At 38.1% G+C, this 12963-nt stretch overlaps 1 protein-coding gene across 5 annotated transcripts in view; it reads right to left on the bottom strand.

Moving 5' to 3' along the window:
- Positions 1-550: 550 nt before the first annotated feature.
- BNC2 (basonuclin zinc finger protein 2) overlaps positions 551-12963 on the bottom strand; it is a 456779-nt gene continuing 444366 nt past the window's right edge. For 4 of the 5 annotated variants that reach the window (XM_063609162.1, XM_055294185.2, XM_055294186.2 and 1 more), the window contains one exon: positions 551-3709. In XM_063609162.1, coding sequence (XP_063465232.1) covers positions 3049-3709 — 661 coding nt within the window. In that variant the 3' untranslated portion in view covers positions 551-3048. The remainder of the gene's footprint in view (positions 3710-12963) is intronic. The other variant, XM_063609164.1, reaches the window with a different exon arrangement.

Below are 12963 nucleotides of genomic sequence, written 5' to 3'. Positions count from 1 at the left end.
GGACTTATTGCCATTTCTCTGACAAAATACAGGTGAACACATTCATGTTTCCAAACAAGGGAAACTCTACTTCAAGAATCTCATTACTTCTGGACTTTTTCTAACTGGCTATACACATTAGCTTGGTTTGCAGCAAGTAACAAACATTTGTTCTAAGCCTGGTTCATTTGCTGATGTGACCTGCCGACAGCTATGTAATTCACTCATGAGGGCTATCTGACCTTTTATCCAACATTAAATTAAACAGACTAAACATTGCTGTTGTACAAGATGAGTTCTAGTAACTCAACTTAGTGTAACTTTTCAAAGTTGCTGAAATAAAAATGTGTATTTATTTTCACAAAACTACATGTAGTCTATGCACACTGCAAAAGCCAGAGTTTCTATAATGTTTTGTTGGGATATTAAAAATCTTTTCCCATCCTTTTTGAATCTAATCATTTGGTAATGGGGCAACAGCACAATACAGAGAACGCTGAGAGGACCAAAATGTTTGCAAACAAACTTTCATTATTCTAGTTCAATCTTTCACAAACATACTGTACAGAGTCTTAAATGGTATAAAACAAAGGAAAACATCTCTGTCTGTTCAATTTAACACAACACCAAAATAAAGCAATTAAGACTTTGGGGAATTCAAAGTACAAGAAAACAAAAATGGTTATTACTAATTCCTCAGCTTTTTACCATAAACACTTGTCATTTAACATAGTGTTTGATATAGTTTCTTTTGTACTGCAAATACTTTTGGTCTTTCCTCCCTGTAGAACAAATCAAGAATTAAAATGGACCCCATAGCATCCTCTGAAGGAGGTGAAAAGATAAAGCTCCTAGACATAGCTAGCTTATCTTTAAGAATCTATTGTTTCTGAAATGTTCACAAATAAAAATACTGAATCCCCAACTAATGATGCTTATTTTGGGAAACAATAAATACTGTGAGGTACAATAAATCCTACAGGAATAACAATAACAACAGAAACATATTAACAGTTTCCTTTGGCAAATTTAACGGAAGTGAATGCTGATGTGAACATAGAAAAAATAATTACAAAAACATGAAAAATGGAAACGACATAAAAGTTAAAACAAAGGGATATTTCTAACTTTTAGACTGATGAGAGAAATGTCTGAGGCCATTAAATGCAAAAAAGAAATACATTCTCTTTAAATTATTGTGTACTGTTTGACAAAATATTCCTTGTTTATCTCTTCTTTTCCCCTCCACTTAAAAAAAAGGAAAAAAAAAAAGACAACAAAACAGTCTGCAGTGCACACCCTAATGGTTTTGGCTGCAGACTGAACTTGAGTAAATATCATCATTTAGTCAGTATGTTGTGGTAGCTGAGGCTGCCGATGTGGTTAACCAGCTCAGGCAACATGTGTAAACATCGGAAACAAAACAAAACAAAAAAGGTTTGGAGAATAGTCTCTCCCCTCTTTCTCACTCTCAATTGCTTGGTTTCAGGCTTGCTTTCATTTCTCTCTGACAAATCGTGTGGGGAAACACAAAACACTAAACATTGAGAGATCCTACTTTAAAACCCCTTTCTTCTGGCTTTTCAGAAAGGAGTGTTGCTCGATTCAAGTTTAACACGTGTTTTCAAATCTTCCAAGTACTGCTGCTGTTAAATGCCTTTTGATTTTGTCTACCAAACAGGCCTGAATTATAGTACGGCTGCAGAATTTGCAAGAAATTAGACAGCCATACAACAGACCAACCCAGTTCAGAGGATTTCTTTTTAAAGGATAAGGGTTAGGGCCTTGGAAATGAGTGTTCAACTCTTTTACTGTATTCATCTTTGTTCCGTAGTGGGTAATTTGGGCTTTTGTATCCTGAAATATTATCCTGCCTCTGAAGAATAAATGCCTTGGCTGTTTCACACCACATAATTTTGTTTTCCTTTTATGTAACTTAACGTATAAGCAAGAAGGATGCAATGTTGATTCTAATAACATTCGGCACTTGAAAGAATCACCAAGTGTTTTTTTAAAAAGCGGTTTTCTGGTGGCCAACAAATTGGCCTGTGGTTATGTTGAGTGACTAATTGTATTTTCTTTTCTGGAAACTTGTGCAAAGTTGGCAGTTTTGTGTTAACACTAATACTTTGTTTGGCATTTGTGCCCTATACTGACCAGACCATTTTTATACAAGTGAATTTTTTTTAAAAAAGACACTTACTGAAGTATGGCAATAGTTTAAGGATAAAAAAGAAGCATGGTTATTACACATCCCCTTGTAGTGTATGAAAAAAAGTGCATGACGGGATTTATGTACTAGTACAGGACATTTTAAAAAATCAGATCTGTGCTGTAAAGCATGCCAGCACCTCTTTATCACTATATCTAACAGGTAGTAAAAACAAGACCATGTTTTTTTTTTTAAATGTGCATTAATGCTAACATAAATGAATAGAGCTAGCCAGCAAACTATCTTTTCCTGCATATCTAACAGCTGGATGTAACTGTAAAAATTAAACAAAAAAGTTAAACAACCATCAATACAATTGTTTTACATCAATGGCCCTTCAAGGCTAAATATTTACAGGTGAATCTGCCATGCTTTAATTGAAGATTCTTTCAAAACCTTAAAGTTCACAAAAGACAACTATAAGAAGTTCCTTTTTGTTTCTTTTTTCTTTTTTTTTCCCTTTTATTTTTGCAGGCAACAGTCATGGGTACAACAAATTGTCTCTTTGGGGAAGACCAAGAATTATTCTGTCAAAACTGGGGCTAGCTGCACACTGTGTGTGTATGTGCATGTGTGTGTGTGTGTGTGTTTTCACCCTTAAATCAAAGATCCCACTCCTTTCCCAAAACTATAAAGGGAAGTGAAAAAAATTCAAAAGCACCTAGTGTTTATCTTGTTTATCTCAAGGAAATACGTGTGTGTATATGTAGCCACAGAGCATACATAAATGCACACACACACACACACACACACACACACAGACACACACCCCAAGTACATAAGCGCACACTGACTATGGCAGTTCAAACACGTAGGCCATCTGGTGAGAGCTGGCATTTGTAGTGTCCATTCTGAGACTAATCTACTGAAGTGAAGGGAATGTTTTTGTGGAGATTAGGGTTCTGACTGTGCCGATTTCGGCTTCGTACAGAGGAAAACATCATATTGCAACCTGGGACTTTGCACTTGTGCATTTCTCTCAAATGCACAGTTTTGTAGTGCACTCTCAGGGTCCCCTTGTTGCTGTACATTTTGTGGCAAATGTTGCACATGATCCCACCATTGCTCCCAGACAAGCTGCTGAACATAAGAGATCCTGAAACTTCAGCCCCTAGGCTGCCAGGGAGGGCAGGGGCCTCAGCCTTGTGTGCCGACTCCCCACTGTCACTCGCCCCGTCAATGTCATCGAGAAGAATCCCCTCATCGCTGCCTGCGTCGGATTCTCTGGAGGAATGGATGCTGCTGCTGGACTGGAGGCTGGAGGTGGTGCTCAAGTCAAGGACCATGTAGTCCTCCGCCATGCCTCTCCCATACCCGTTCAGGTGGGAGTCTTCAGTCCCTGCGGGAGAGGAGGCGTCTTCCCTGACATCGAGCCCCATGGGGTGCTGGGCACCATAGATCTTCACCAAAAATTCATCGCGGAGGTCCTTGCTAAGGGAGGGCTGCGACGAGTCCAGGCCCATGTCATCGAGTTCTTTGGTCAACAGTTTACGATGTAGGTTTATGTTGGCACTGTGTCTAGGAAAACAAGAGGGAAGGGGGGTAGGTGGATAGGGGGTGGGGAGGGGTGAGAAAAAGGAAAGCATTTTAAAATTGATTCAGCTTTCACTAGGTATCAAATAAGCACATTCACTGCTAATTACACCATTATAAAAGCAAGCATTCCCCTATATCCTCAGGATCTGGGAGTTAGTGGTGGTGGTGGGAGGTGCAATCAGGGGAACTTTCCATTAACATAATTTTTATAAGAGAGTAGAATCTGTCAATCGTAGGATGAATGCAAACCCATGCACCTTTTTCTCAATGATTACTCTGTTAGTTTTACTATGTAGCAGCATCAGCTGCAGAGAATTTCATGGCAGAGATTTTAGAATATATATTAAATAGGATAAAAGAATAGAAACTTTCTGCTTGTCTAAATGGAATAGTCTAAATTTACCTAAAAACAAGAAAAAATAAACATCTTTTCTATACAGCACACACTGTATTTTGAGGTATAGAAAAAATTCATTTTTTAAAAAAGTAGTCTAGATAATTTAGATATAACTTCAAAAAATAATGAAATCTTCCATCTCTACCCTCCACATACCAAGTTTTAAGGAAAAACAATAGCTTAACAGATTAAGCAATTTGAAATAGGGTTACAGACTGTCTTTTAACAACACGAATGCCTTTTCTCAGAATGATCTGGGAATCCCAGTTAAATCTAATAATAAAATACATTTACTTTTTAGAAGTATGTGCATTTTAGTGTCCAAAATATTTTCATCGAGTAATTCTACTTTAAAATTTAATTCTTTAAGACAAAAACCGAAAAACAGAAGCTTTTTAAAAAAATAAAACCCACCCACCTTTTTTAAAAAAAGTCACACTGAACAACAGAAAAAAAACCCAGAGGTACAAAAATTAAAACACAGTAAGTACAAAAAAAAATCAAGCACAACAATAACATAGGGTTCCTTTATTTTAACAACTGGAACCCATACTTCTTAGACAAGCAAAACTTTTATTCTACTCACTGAGTGCTTTGCTTGTATGTATGTATATATATATATATATATAAAGACAAGATTTGTCCCAGAGAATCCATAGGGACATCATGATTTACAAAGCCTGATATGTTATCATCTATCTGGAAACACTGTCTTTGTATTTATATCCCCCATTATTTTTTAAGTGCCCTTGGGCACATACCTCTCTCCACCTGCAAAGGCTCACATGTTCAACAGTACCTAAATTGAAGGTTACCCTTCCAAAAAATAAACTAACATATCTACAGATAAATAAAAGCTTCTCAATACTGATAGAAGCTCTACAGCTTGGAGAAGTAATTGTGATAAAAGAAATGACCTAAATGGCTGATATAAAGTTCAACAGACCTCCCGATTATACTTAAAAGTATGGAAGACCAAAATGTGTCATTCCATTTGGTGACAAACACGGATGATATTTCCTAGAGATGGTTGAGAGGTATGTGCCTCAGAGACAAGAAAGGTGGAGAAGACTTCTCCACCTTTCCACACAAGACAATATACAGCACTCTGGGTTTTAAGGGGCAGAGGGCAGCAGCCCTCTCCAACTGCACTTAGGAAGGCTGAGCTTACCTTGTGACAATAAGATCAGCTTTCTAATCTTTTGCTAAATCGATCACAAAAGAAAGCAAGAATAAGAGACAGACAGAGAGAGAAAAAGAGAGAAAGAGAGAGAGAGAAAACAAATTCACATTCTAGACATCTGGTTTTGAAAAACTTAAACAATAAAATAGGGATTTAAAACGTTCTGATCACAAAATTATTTTCTGTCATAAGCGATCACCCCATACGCTGTCTTGATGATTTTCAGATCAGCTGTATAATCCAAAAATCATAAATCAAATTAACACAAACCAAATTCACAGCATCATCATCCACAAATGAGTTCTAAACAGATGCATGCAGTGTGTGGGTATGTGAATGATAAACAGAAATTGTCCCCACGGTCCCTGCTCTGACATAGTAATTCCCCGTTTCCTTGGTGTCAGATGGCAGATGACTCCAAGTGCAGGCTGCTAAGCAAAGTGCAGGAAATGCCTACTGTGAGGTCTTTACTCTGACATGTGGGTACAACACCACCAGAGTCATTACAAGAATGTGGAAGTAGAGTTACACTGTGCGCTATTATTCTATTGATAAAACAATCTGCCAACTATGAGCAGCTCATGAAATCCTACCCGTTTATTATTTTTAACACCCTCCCCCTTTCACGAGCACACATTTTGCGATGACTGTAATCTAGAACTCTGTTGCTTCTCACACATCTGCAGTTACTAGGTTCACTGCTGAGAAAACAGCAGCCAGATACACAGCAGTTGCATCAAGACACACTGAATAAGGAAGAATAAATTAACATTGAGAAAAGGACACACTGATCACCCAGATGGACACATCTTCCCTAAGATGACTTGTGAAATTACACATCTCCACCCATGTTACCAGGAAGAGATTTTCTCTTCATTTCTCACTTACAGCAGTAGAAATCTGTAATCTAATTAGACGATGTACCAGCCCTCAATATCTGTCAACCAAACGATGTGCAGAAATGTGTAGACCAGCTCTGGCACTCTGTTCAACAGTGTCCCTTTTCCGCTGTCAGCAGTACTGTTGGCCTCTGCTAATATAATTACATTGACTTTTATTCAATTAAGTGCCATCCCTCGCTTAAAAAAAAAAAAAGCTACTTTATCAATTGATTCAGGTGTAATGCAATAATAAAGATGAACTCATGGCAGTGCATTAGCTCTGCTCTTCATAACTTCAGTACACGGGTTCATTCATGGTAGTCGATTTCCATTATGCAACCACAGTTCAAGAGAATTGATTCTTTTATGTTCAATTCCTAATCTATTTCATTTTTGTTTAATAATCCTCCTAAATGCCATATGCAAAACACTTGAAGTGGAGATGGGAAGGATGGACTGAGGAAAGTCTGCTGTTCACTCTCATGATAGTGGGCTTGAAGATTTTCTCACAAACTCACACAGTATTCCTAAGGTGGAAGGAAGGAAAGCATGATAAGGAAAGCAGACTAAAATTCTTTAGAGGGTACTGATCCTGCCCAAGAGGTTAGGGTTCAGTCTCCAAAGAAGGGACAAAAGACAGCACTTGATTTTAACAAAGACCTATTGTTGGACTCTTGAATCAGTCAATCCAGACCATTAGCTGTCATAAAATACTGTCCTCATGAGATACAAAGACCTAGGGTTAATAGCAATTTGAGGATTATTACAAGTTTATCTGGATCAGCAAAACTGAAGAGGTGAAAAGAGAAGATGGGAGAGACACAGAAAGAACTGTCACCTACTGATAATCAGATGTCGAGAGAAGACCCTAAAATGGGAGGAAGGCCAGAGAGTGCTGGAAACAGGAGGGGGGACTCCCTGGCAGAGGAAGCCATACTCAGTTGCATGTAACAATTGGAACAAAGAATCCAACAAGGAACCAATTTTGAGCTCTCCGGCGATAGAGATGGTTTTTCTAGAAACAGATTTAGTGTCCTGAATATTTACCTCTAGGAAAGAGGGAAGAATACTCATTTACAAAAATCTAGACTGTATTAGAACTTCTTACATTCTTTAAGAACATAAACCATAGAAAGGTTGTTTCTACTTGCTTTGATTTGGAAGGCAAGAAAGATATACGGAAGGAAGTTCCTCTTACAGAAAAAAAGTGACTGGAATGCAGAGAGAAAATGAGTTCATAGGTAGAAGGGGTAAAGATTTGGTCTTAATTAGTGCAGTGGTAATCATTAAGGCAGTGGTCCGAACCTTGGCCCCACATGTTCACTTTCAAGAACATAACTAAATCTTATTCAGTCTTATGTGTCCTGCACGTAAAGTAGAATACTTTGCACAGAGGAGGTACTTAAAGGTACACTGGTTTCCCTTCCATCAATAATATGCATGAGTCTTCAAGAAGTATTTCCCAAAATACACTGTAGAAGGGAAGAAAGCAATGATCCCAAGGTAAGACTCATGTAACAGAATATCCAAGGAAAGGTGGTGGCGACACAACAAATGGTGATTCTGACGCTATTAATACCCTAGTGTGTTATAAGGGAATGCCACAAAATTAGGGCTTGAAAAAGCCCTGTAACTTGGGCTATGCTTGGAATTACAAATGCTTCCTTTAAACCTCTGTACTCTTTCTATACTGTGAATTTACCAAAAGCTTTTTAAAGACCAATATCACCCTTAAAAGCAAGAAGTTACAAAACCCTGGACTGAGGGGAGGGTGCTGCAGAACCAAACTTCTTTCTTCTTTGAAATGCTGAGTGGAAGTACTCTAACTGGACTAAAGTGGACTACCAGTCTTTTTCTGTTCCTTTGATGAAAACTTTACCATGCAACCACAGAAGACATGAAATTCATCAAACGTAGTCAAGTAAGTGCAAATGCCCTTTAGAGAGAAAGCAAGTCTTGCCTTGGACTGCTCTTTTCCCATCACATTAAGCTAGATTTAATGTGATGTCTGGCCCATAAAACTTAAAACTAAAAACAAAAACACTATCTAAAGAAAGTGTTTTGAGGTTTTAAACTTGGCTTTAAGATACAGGGAAGACACGAAAAAGAAAAAAAAAACAAGTTGCATAACCAAATTAGAAAGTAAGACTGTGGCAGTCAGAGACTGAATAATGAACCAATGAAGTGTCTTAATTCTTAATCAGATTTGAGCCATTCTGAACTTAGTAAATTGAAACAAAATACTTGATAATTAATTAGAATGCCTCAAGTGAAAGATAATTGAGGCCCCACTTTGGGTTAGTTTTTGCCTTTATTTTCCACCTCAACTCTGCCGTTCAACACACACATTCGCAAATTCTCAAATGATATTGTACAGAATGATCATAATAACACATACATAACAATAACATATACATACCATATGCATGCCTATTTGTCTGTATGTATGTGTGTACATATATGTATATGGGGAGAATGGGAGAGAGAGAGATAAATTTATATCCAGTCAGGGTAAGTCTAGATGCTAGGGTTAAGTATATTGTAGGACTACTGAGTCAACAATACTTTTGAGTAGAAATGTAAACCTGCTATCAAAATCCACAGAAATGAAAAATTAAAACTTCTGCCTCTCATTAGTCCTTTTCTTATCGGGATTGCTACAATACTATCTATTACACTTACCTCAACATTTTTGTATTATCATGTATTAACGATAGGATGCTTATGGCTCTGTGCACAAAATGATACTTTTGACACCATACCTTTCTGTAAAATTAGTAGTTGTTCTACAGGTTGTTATTTAAAGATTCTGTCCAAAAGATCTGAAAACCATCCCCTAGCTCAGGAAGAAAATTCACTGTGAAATTCTAGTGGGTAACACTGCAGAAGCCCCAAATGTAAGGAAGTGCATATTAAATGCAAGAAACAAAGTCTAAGCAAATTCTTGCAAATTAAAAGTATGAAACTCAGTCATTCCAACCCTTCAATATAAAACAAATCATCCATACTAGTCACGCAGACAGTTTCCTCTACATTCAAATTATTCACTTGAAGATAAGCTCCCACCAAACTCTTCAGGGCTTTAGCTAATTTACTGCACAGATACGGCACGTCTGTTATAATAACAGGTAGGATGTATTGGGGTCGACCATTTATCAGAATTAGACTTCTTTTCTCAATTCACAGTGAATTATGCTGCCTACACGACTCCCCTCTCTCAGAGCCTGCCATCCCCGTATGGCCCCTAATGTGGCAGGCAGACAAAATTGACAGTCTCATCTTGTCAACAAGGGACGATTCTCCTGAGAAGCCATTTAACTTTGCAGGGGAAGCAATGTATTAATGTGCTTGTCCCAGGAATGTTAATCATCTTCAAGCTTCCGATCTAACTTTGACGTGAACGAAATCACCAAATTTGTTTACTAAATGAATCGTAATATGCTAATAAGAAAGCATGACATATATGGAAAAGCCAAACAGATGGTTTGTTTACTCCACTTTGCAACTTTATAAATGTTGTAACTCTGAAGACGTTAGTGAGAATTATTGGTTTGTTGGCAGAGGCAAACATGTCTTTCGCATACTAAATCTGGCACTACAGTTAGAAAACAATTTGTCATTGCTGTGGAATGCATAAAAAATGTTAATGTAGTGATGGCATTTGGGAAGGCAGATTGGTAGATGGAAAATGTGTATGCTGGATGCACAGGTTAAATGTAGAATTGATATCCAGCAGCCCCGTTCCCTAACCATTTTGCTTTTGAGTTGTATCTGAGACATCGAGGCTTCTCAAGGGTACTGATTATTCAATAGGTACCTGTTGCGCTGTAATGTGAGATGAGTGTTACACTGTGAACAGGATTATGTTTTCACAGCATTTGGAAGTGTTCTCAATCAGGCAGCTCATATGGTGCTCAGTTTACTACTATTGTTGGGTAAGAAAAAGCAAAACCATGAGCCCTAGCATCTTTTAAGGACTTACTGAGAATAAATCTGAGCTTTAATTTTGAGTTTTATATTTACGCTGGACAAATTAACCCTCAAGCTTTCCATTCCTTGTTATATATAGTCTTACTTATATAAAGATTTTAGAAGATATATTTCCAAAATAATAGGAGCTAATTTTTACAGGCATGTGTCACCATGCCCAGCTTTTTTTGTTGTTGTTGTCAGTATAGATGGGTTTTTGCTATGTTGGCCAGGCTGGTCTTGAACTCCTGGCCTCCAGCAATCTGCCTCCTTCAGCCTCCCAAAGTGCTGGAATTACAGGTGTGAGCCACCATGCCCAGTCTAAAATGGTTAATTTATGATCTTCTTAAAAGATAACATTCAGGATGCATGAGTTCCCCAAGGGAGGTGACACTATTTTGTAGGACAATCAATATTATTATTTAGCTATGGCTTTACCTAGAATTCTATGTTGAAAATGAAACTAATAAAGACACCTGAACAAAAAGAGTGAGGATAATCTAATTTACAACTTTGATTAAATGTCAAAACTACCAGCCAAAACATGAAAACTTCATTTAACCAACCAGCAATGCATGTATGCTACTAAACGTTTTAATATTTAGAAACAGATGATTTTTGTGAAGTTCTTTTTACTTTTTATTTGCACAGGCAGAGTCTGAAATGCAGGATTTTGTATTAAAGAAGTACTTATTCCCTCTGATGTTATTAACCACTCCCAACATCCCAGTCATACAGATAAATGTTGAGACTACCACTAATCTTTTTTTTTTTTTTTTTTTTTTTTTTTGAGACGGAGTCTCACTCTGTCGCCCAGGCTGGAGTGCAGTGGCGCAATCTCGGCTCACTGCAAGCTCCGCCTCCCGGGTTCACGCCATTCTCCTGCCTCAGCCTCTCCGAGTAGCTGGGACTACAGGCGCCCGCCACCACGCCCGGCTAATTTTTTTGTATTTTTAGTAGAGACGGGGTTTCACCGTGGTCTCGATCTCCTGACCTCGTGATCCGCCCGCCTCGGCCTCCCAAAGTGCTGGGATTACAAGCGTGAGCCACCGCGCCCGGCCGAGACTACCACTAATCTTGTGGGATTTCCTGGTGTATCACCATATGGCACTGAACTTTTTACCCAAGAAATGAGAGAGCAAAGTGATCTAAAGAAACCACTGAGTTCATCTTGCTGCCCAAGGATCACTTTGAAGCAAGAAGCATTAGCAACTGTTCCAGCCTGGTGCTTATATCTCATTTGAAACATCTCATTCCTGACCAACAAAGAAAATTTCAATAAAGTACTTTTACTGATTTAACAACAGTGAGCCCCTGGGATTGTCAAAGTGCTAAGCCTTTTCCAAGGAGAGAAGAAATCAGCAGCTCAAATATAATTAACCTTCCATTCTCAATGCAAACTGCCACGCATAGGAGCTCTGCAGTCTATTAGTGAAGTTATAATGGCCAACAGGCAGAAGCAAAATTGGTCAAAAAGTTGGCTGCTGCTGTCATATTTTTGGAATTATGATTAATGGCACTAATAATGTGGATGATTACTGATATGTGTATCTCCAGCAGTTTATCATATTGCTTTGGCTGCCTACATCCACAATAAACAGGATGCTATCATTTACCTCTTTATTGAAGGCAATCCTTCTCTTGAAGGAGCATATTCTAATTACTTCGTAATGTTTTATGTCTTAAACATTTTGCAGCTCTGGACCTTGCCAACTGCTTCGTGTCTACCATTGATTAATTACTGAATGTTTAATCAAAATTTAGAAACTAATGTAGTCATTTATGAGCACATTGCAGTGCCAAAGTAGTTAGGCTTTGCTCCCAAGTTTGGAGACTGTTGGGTTCAAAATCAAATCCCAGTCACGCATGAGGATCCAAGAATTTCACCTTGGGTGCTCTGAGGTTGCCAATTCCATCTCCGCTGATGAATGGAAGGTAATCTAACTACAGGGTAAACAGCATCTTTACCTACCCTCTCTTCACTGGATTTCCCTTTCCTCTTTCCTCAGTTCCCTAATCAACCGAGCACCACTGTTAGCTGTTGCTGAGAACAAGAAAGTCCTCGTGAATATCCATCATGAGAATACAGTTTTGAAGTGGTTAAACAAGTGAAAAATAATTTGCTGGGACAAATACATAAGTTTTTTTTAATGTGGATTTTTTATGGTACTGTCATACAACCATTCACCGTTGAAGTTAAGTGTTTTTTTAATACCATTACTGAACTGCTGAAATGGATGCTAATATAGCTTGGAGTGCTAATGTCAAGTCCTGGTAATAAAAAAGACAGACTGCTGAATGAAATAATTTCAAGTAAAAAATAGAACAAAAGTGCTCTCTCTCTTGCTCTCCACTTTTATTGAATTGGGACTGACTGAGCCAATTGCTTTAGAAGTCTGTAAAACACAATTACGAGTGAGCGAACTGACCCACCAGTGCCCCCTCAGTGACAGAGCAGACTAAAAAGACAGCAGAGTTAGAGCGGCTCCCCTCTGCTGCCCATCAGACCTACAGGGCTTCCAGCTGCAGGTCTGTTGTTCTTGGTGCCCAAATGGGTCTTGTTTTACTTATGAAATCTTATTTCCCATCAATGTGATAAAGTTACTTCATACATCACTTTCCAAGATGTAGATGTCTATTCTGGCAATTAAGAATGATCTGTCTTTTGATATTCTTATTTATGTGGATGTTTATGTATAAACACACATATACATTACATGGATGAATTTAGATTAGAACATTAGCACAATTTTTGAATGGCTGGTAATAATTCAGATTGATACATGCAATAGCAATACTGAGGCAC

This window comes from Symphalangus syndactylus, chromosome 9, assembly GCF_028878055.3.
Source record: "Symphalangus syndactylus isolate Jambi chromosome 9, NHGRI_mSymSyn1-v2.1_pri, whole genome shotgun sequence".
Classification (NCBI taxonomy): domain Eukaryota; kingdom Metazoa; phylum Chordata; class Mammalia; order Primates; family Hylobatidae; genus Symphalangus; species Symphalangus syndactylus.
This window is presented reverse-complemented; position numbering and strand designations above follow the sequence as displayed.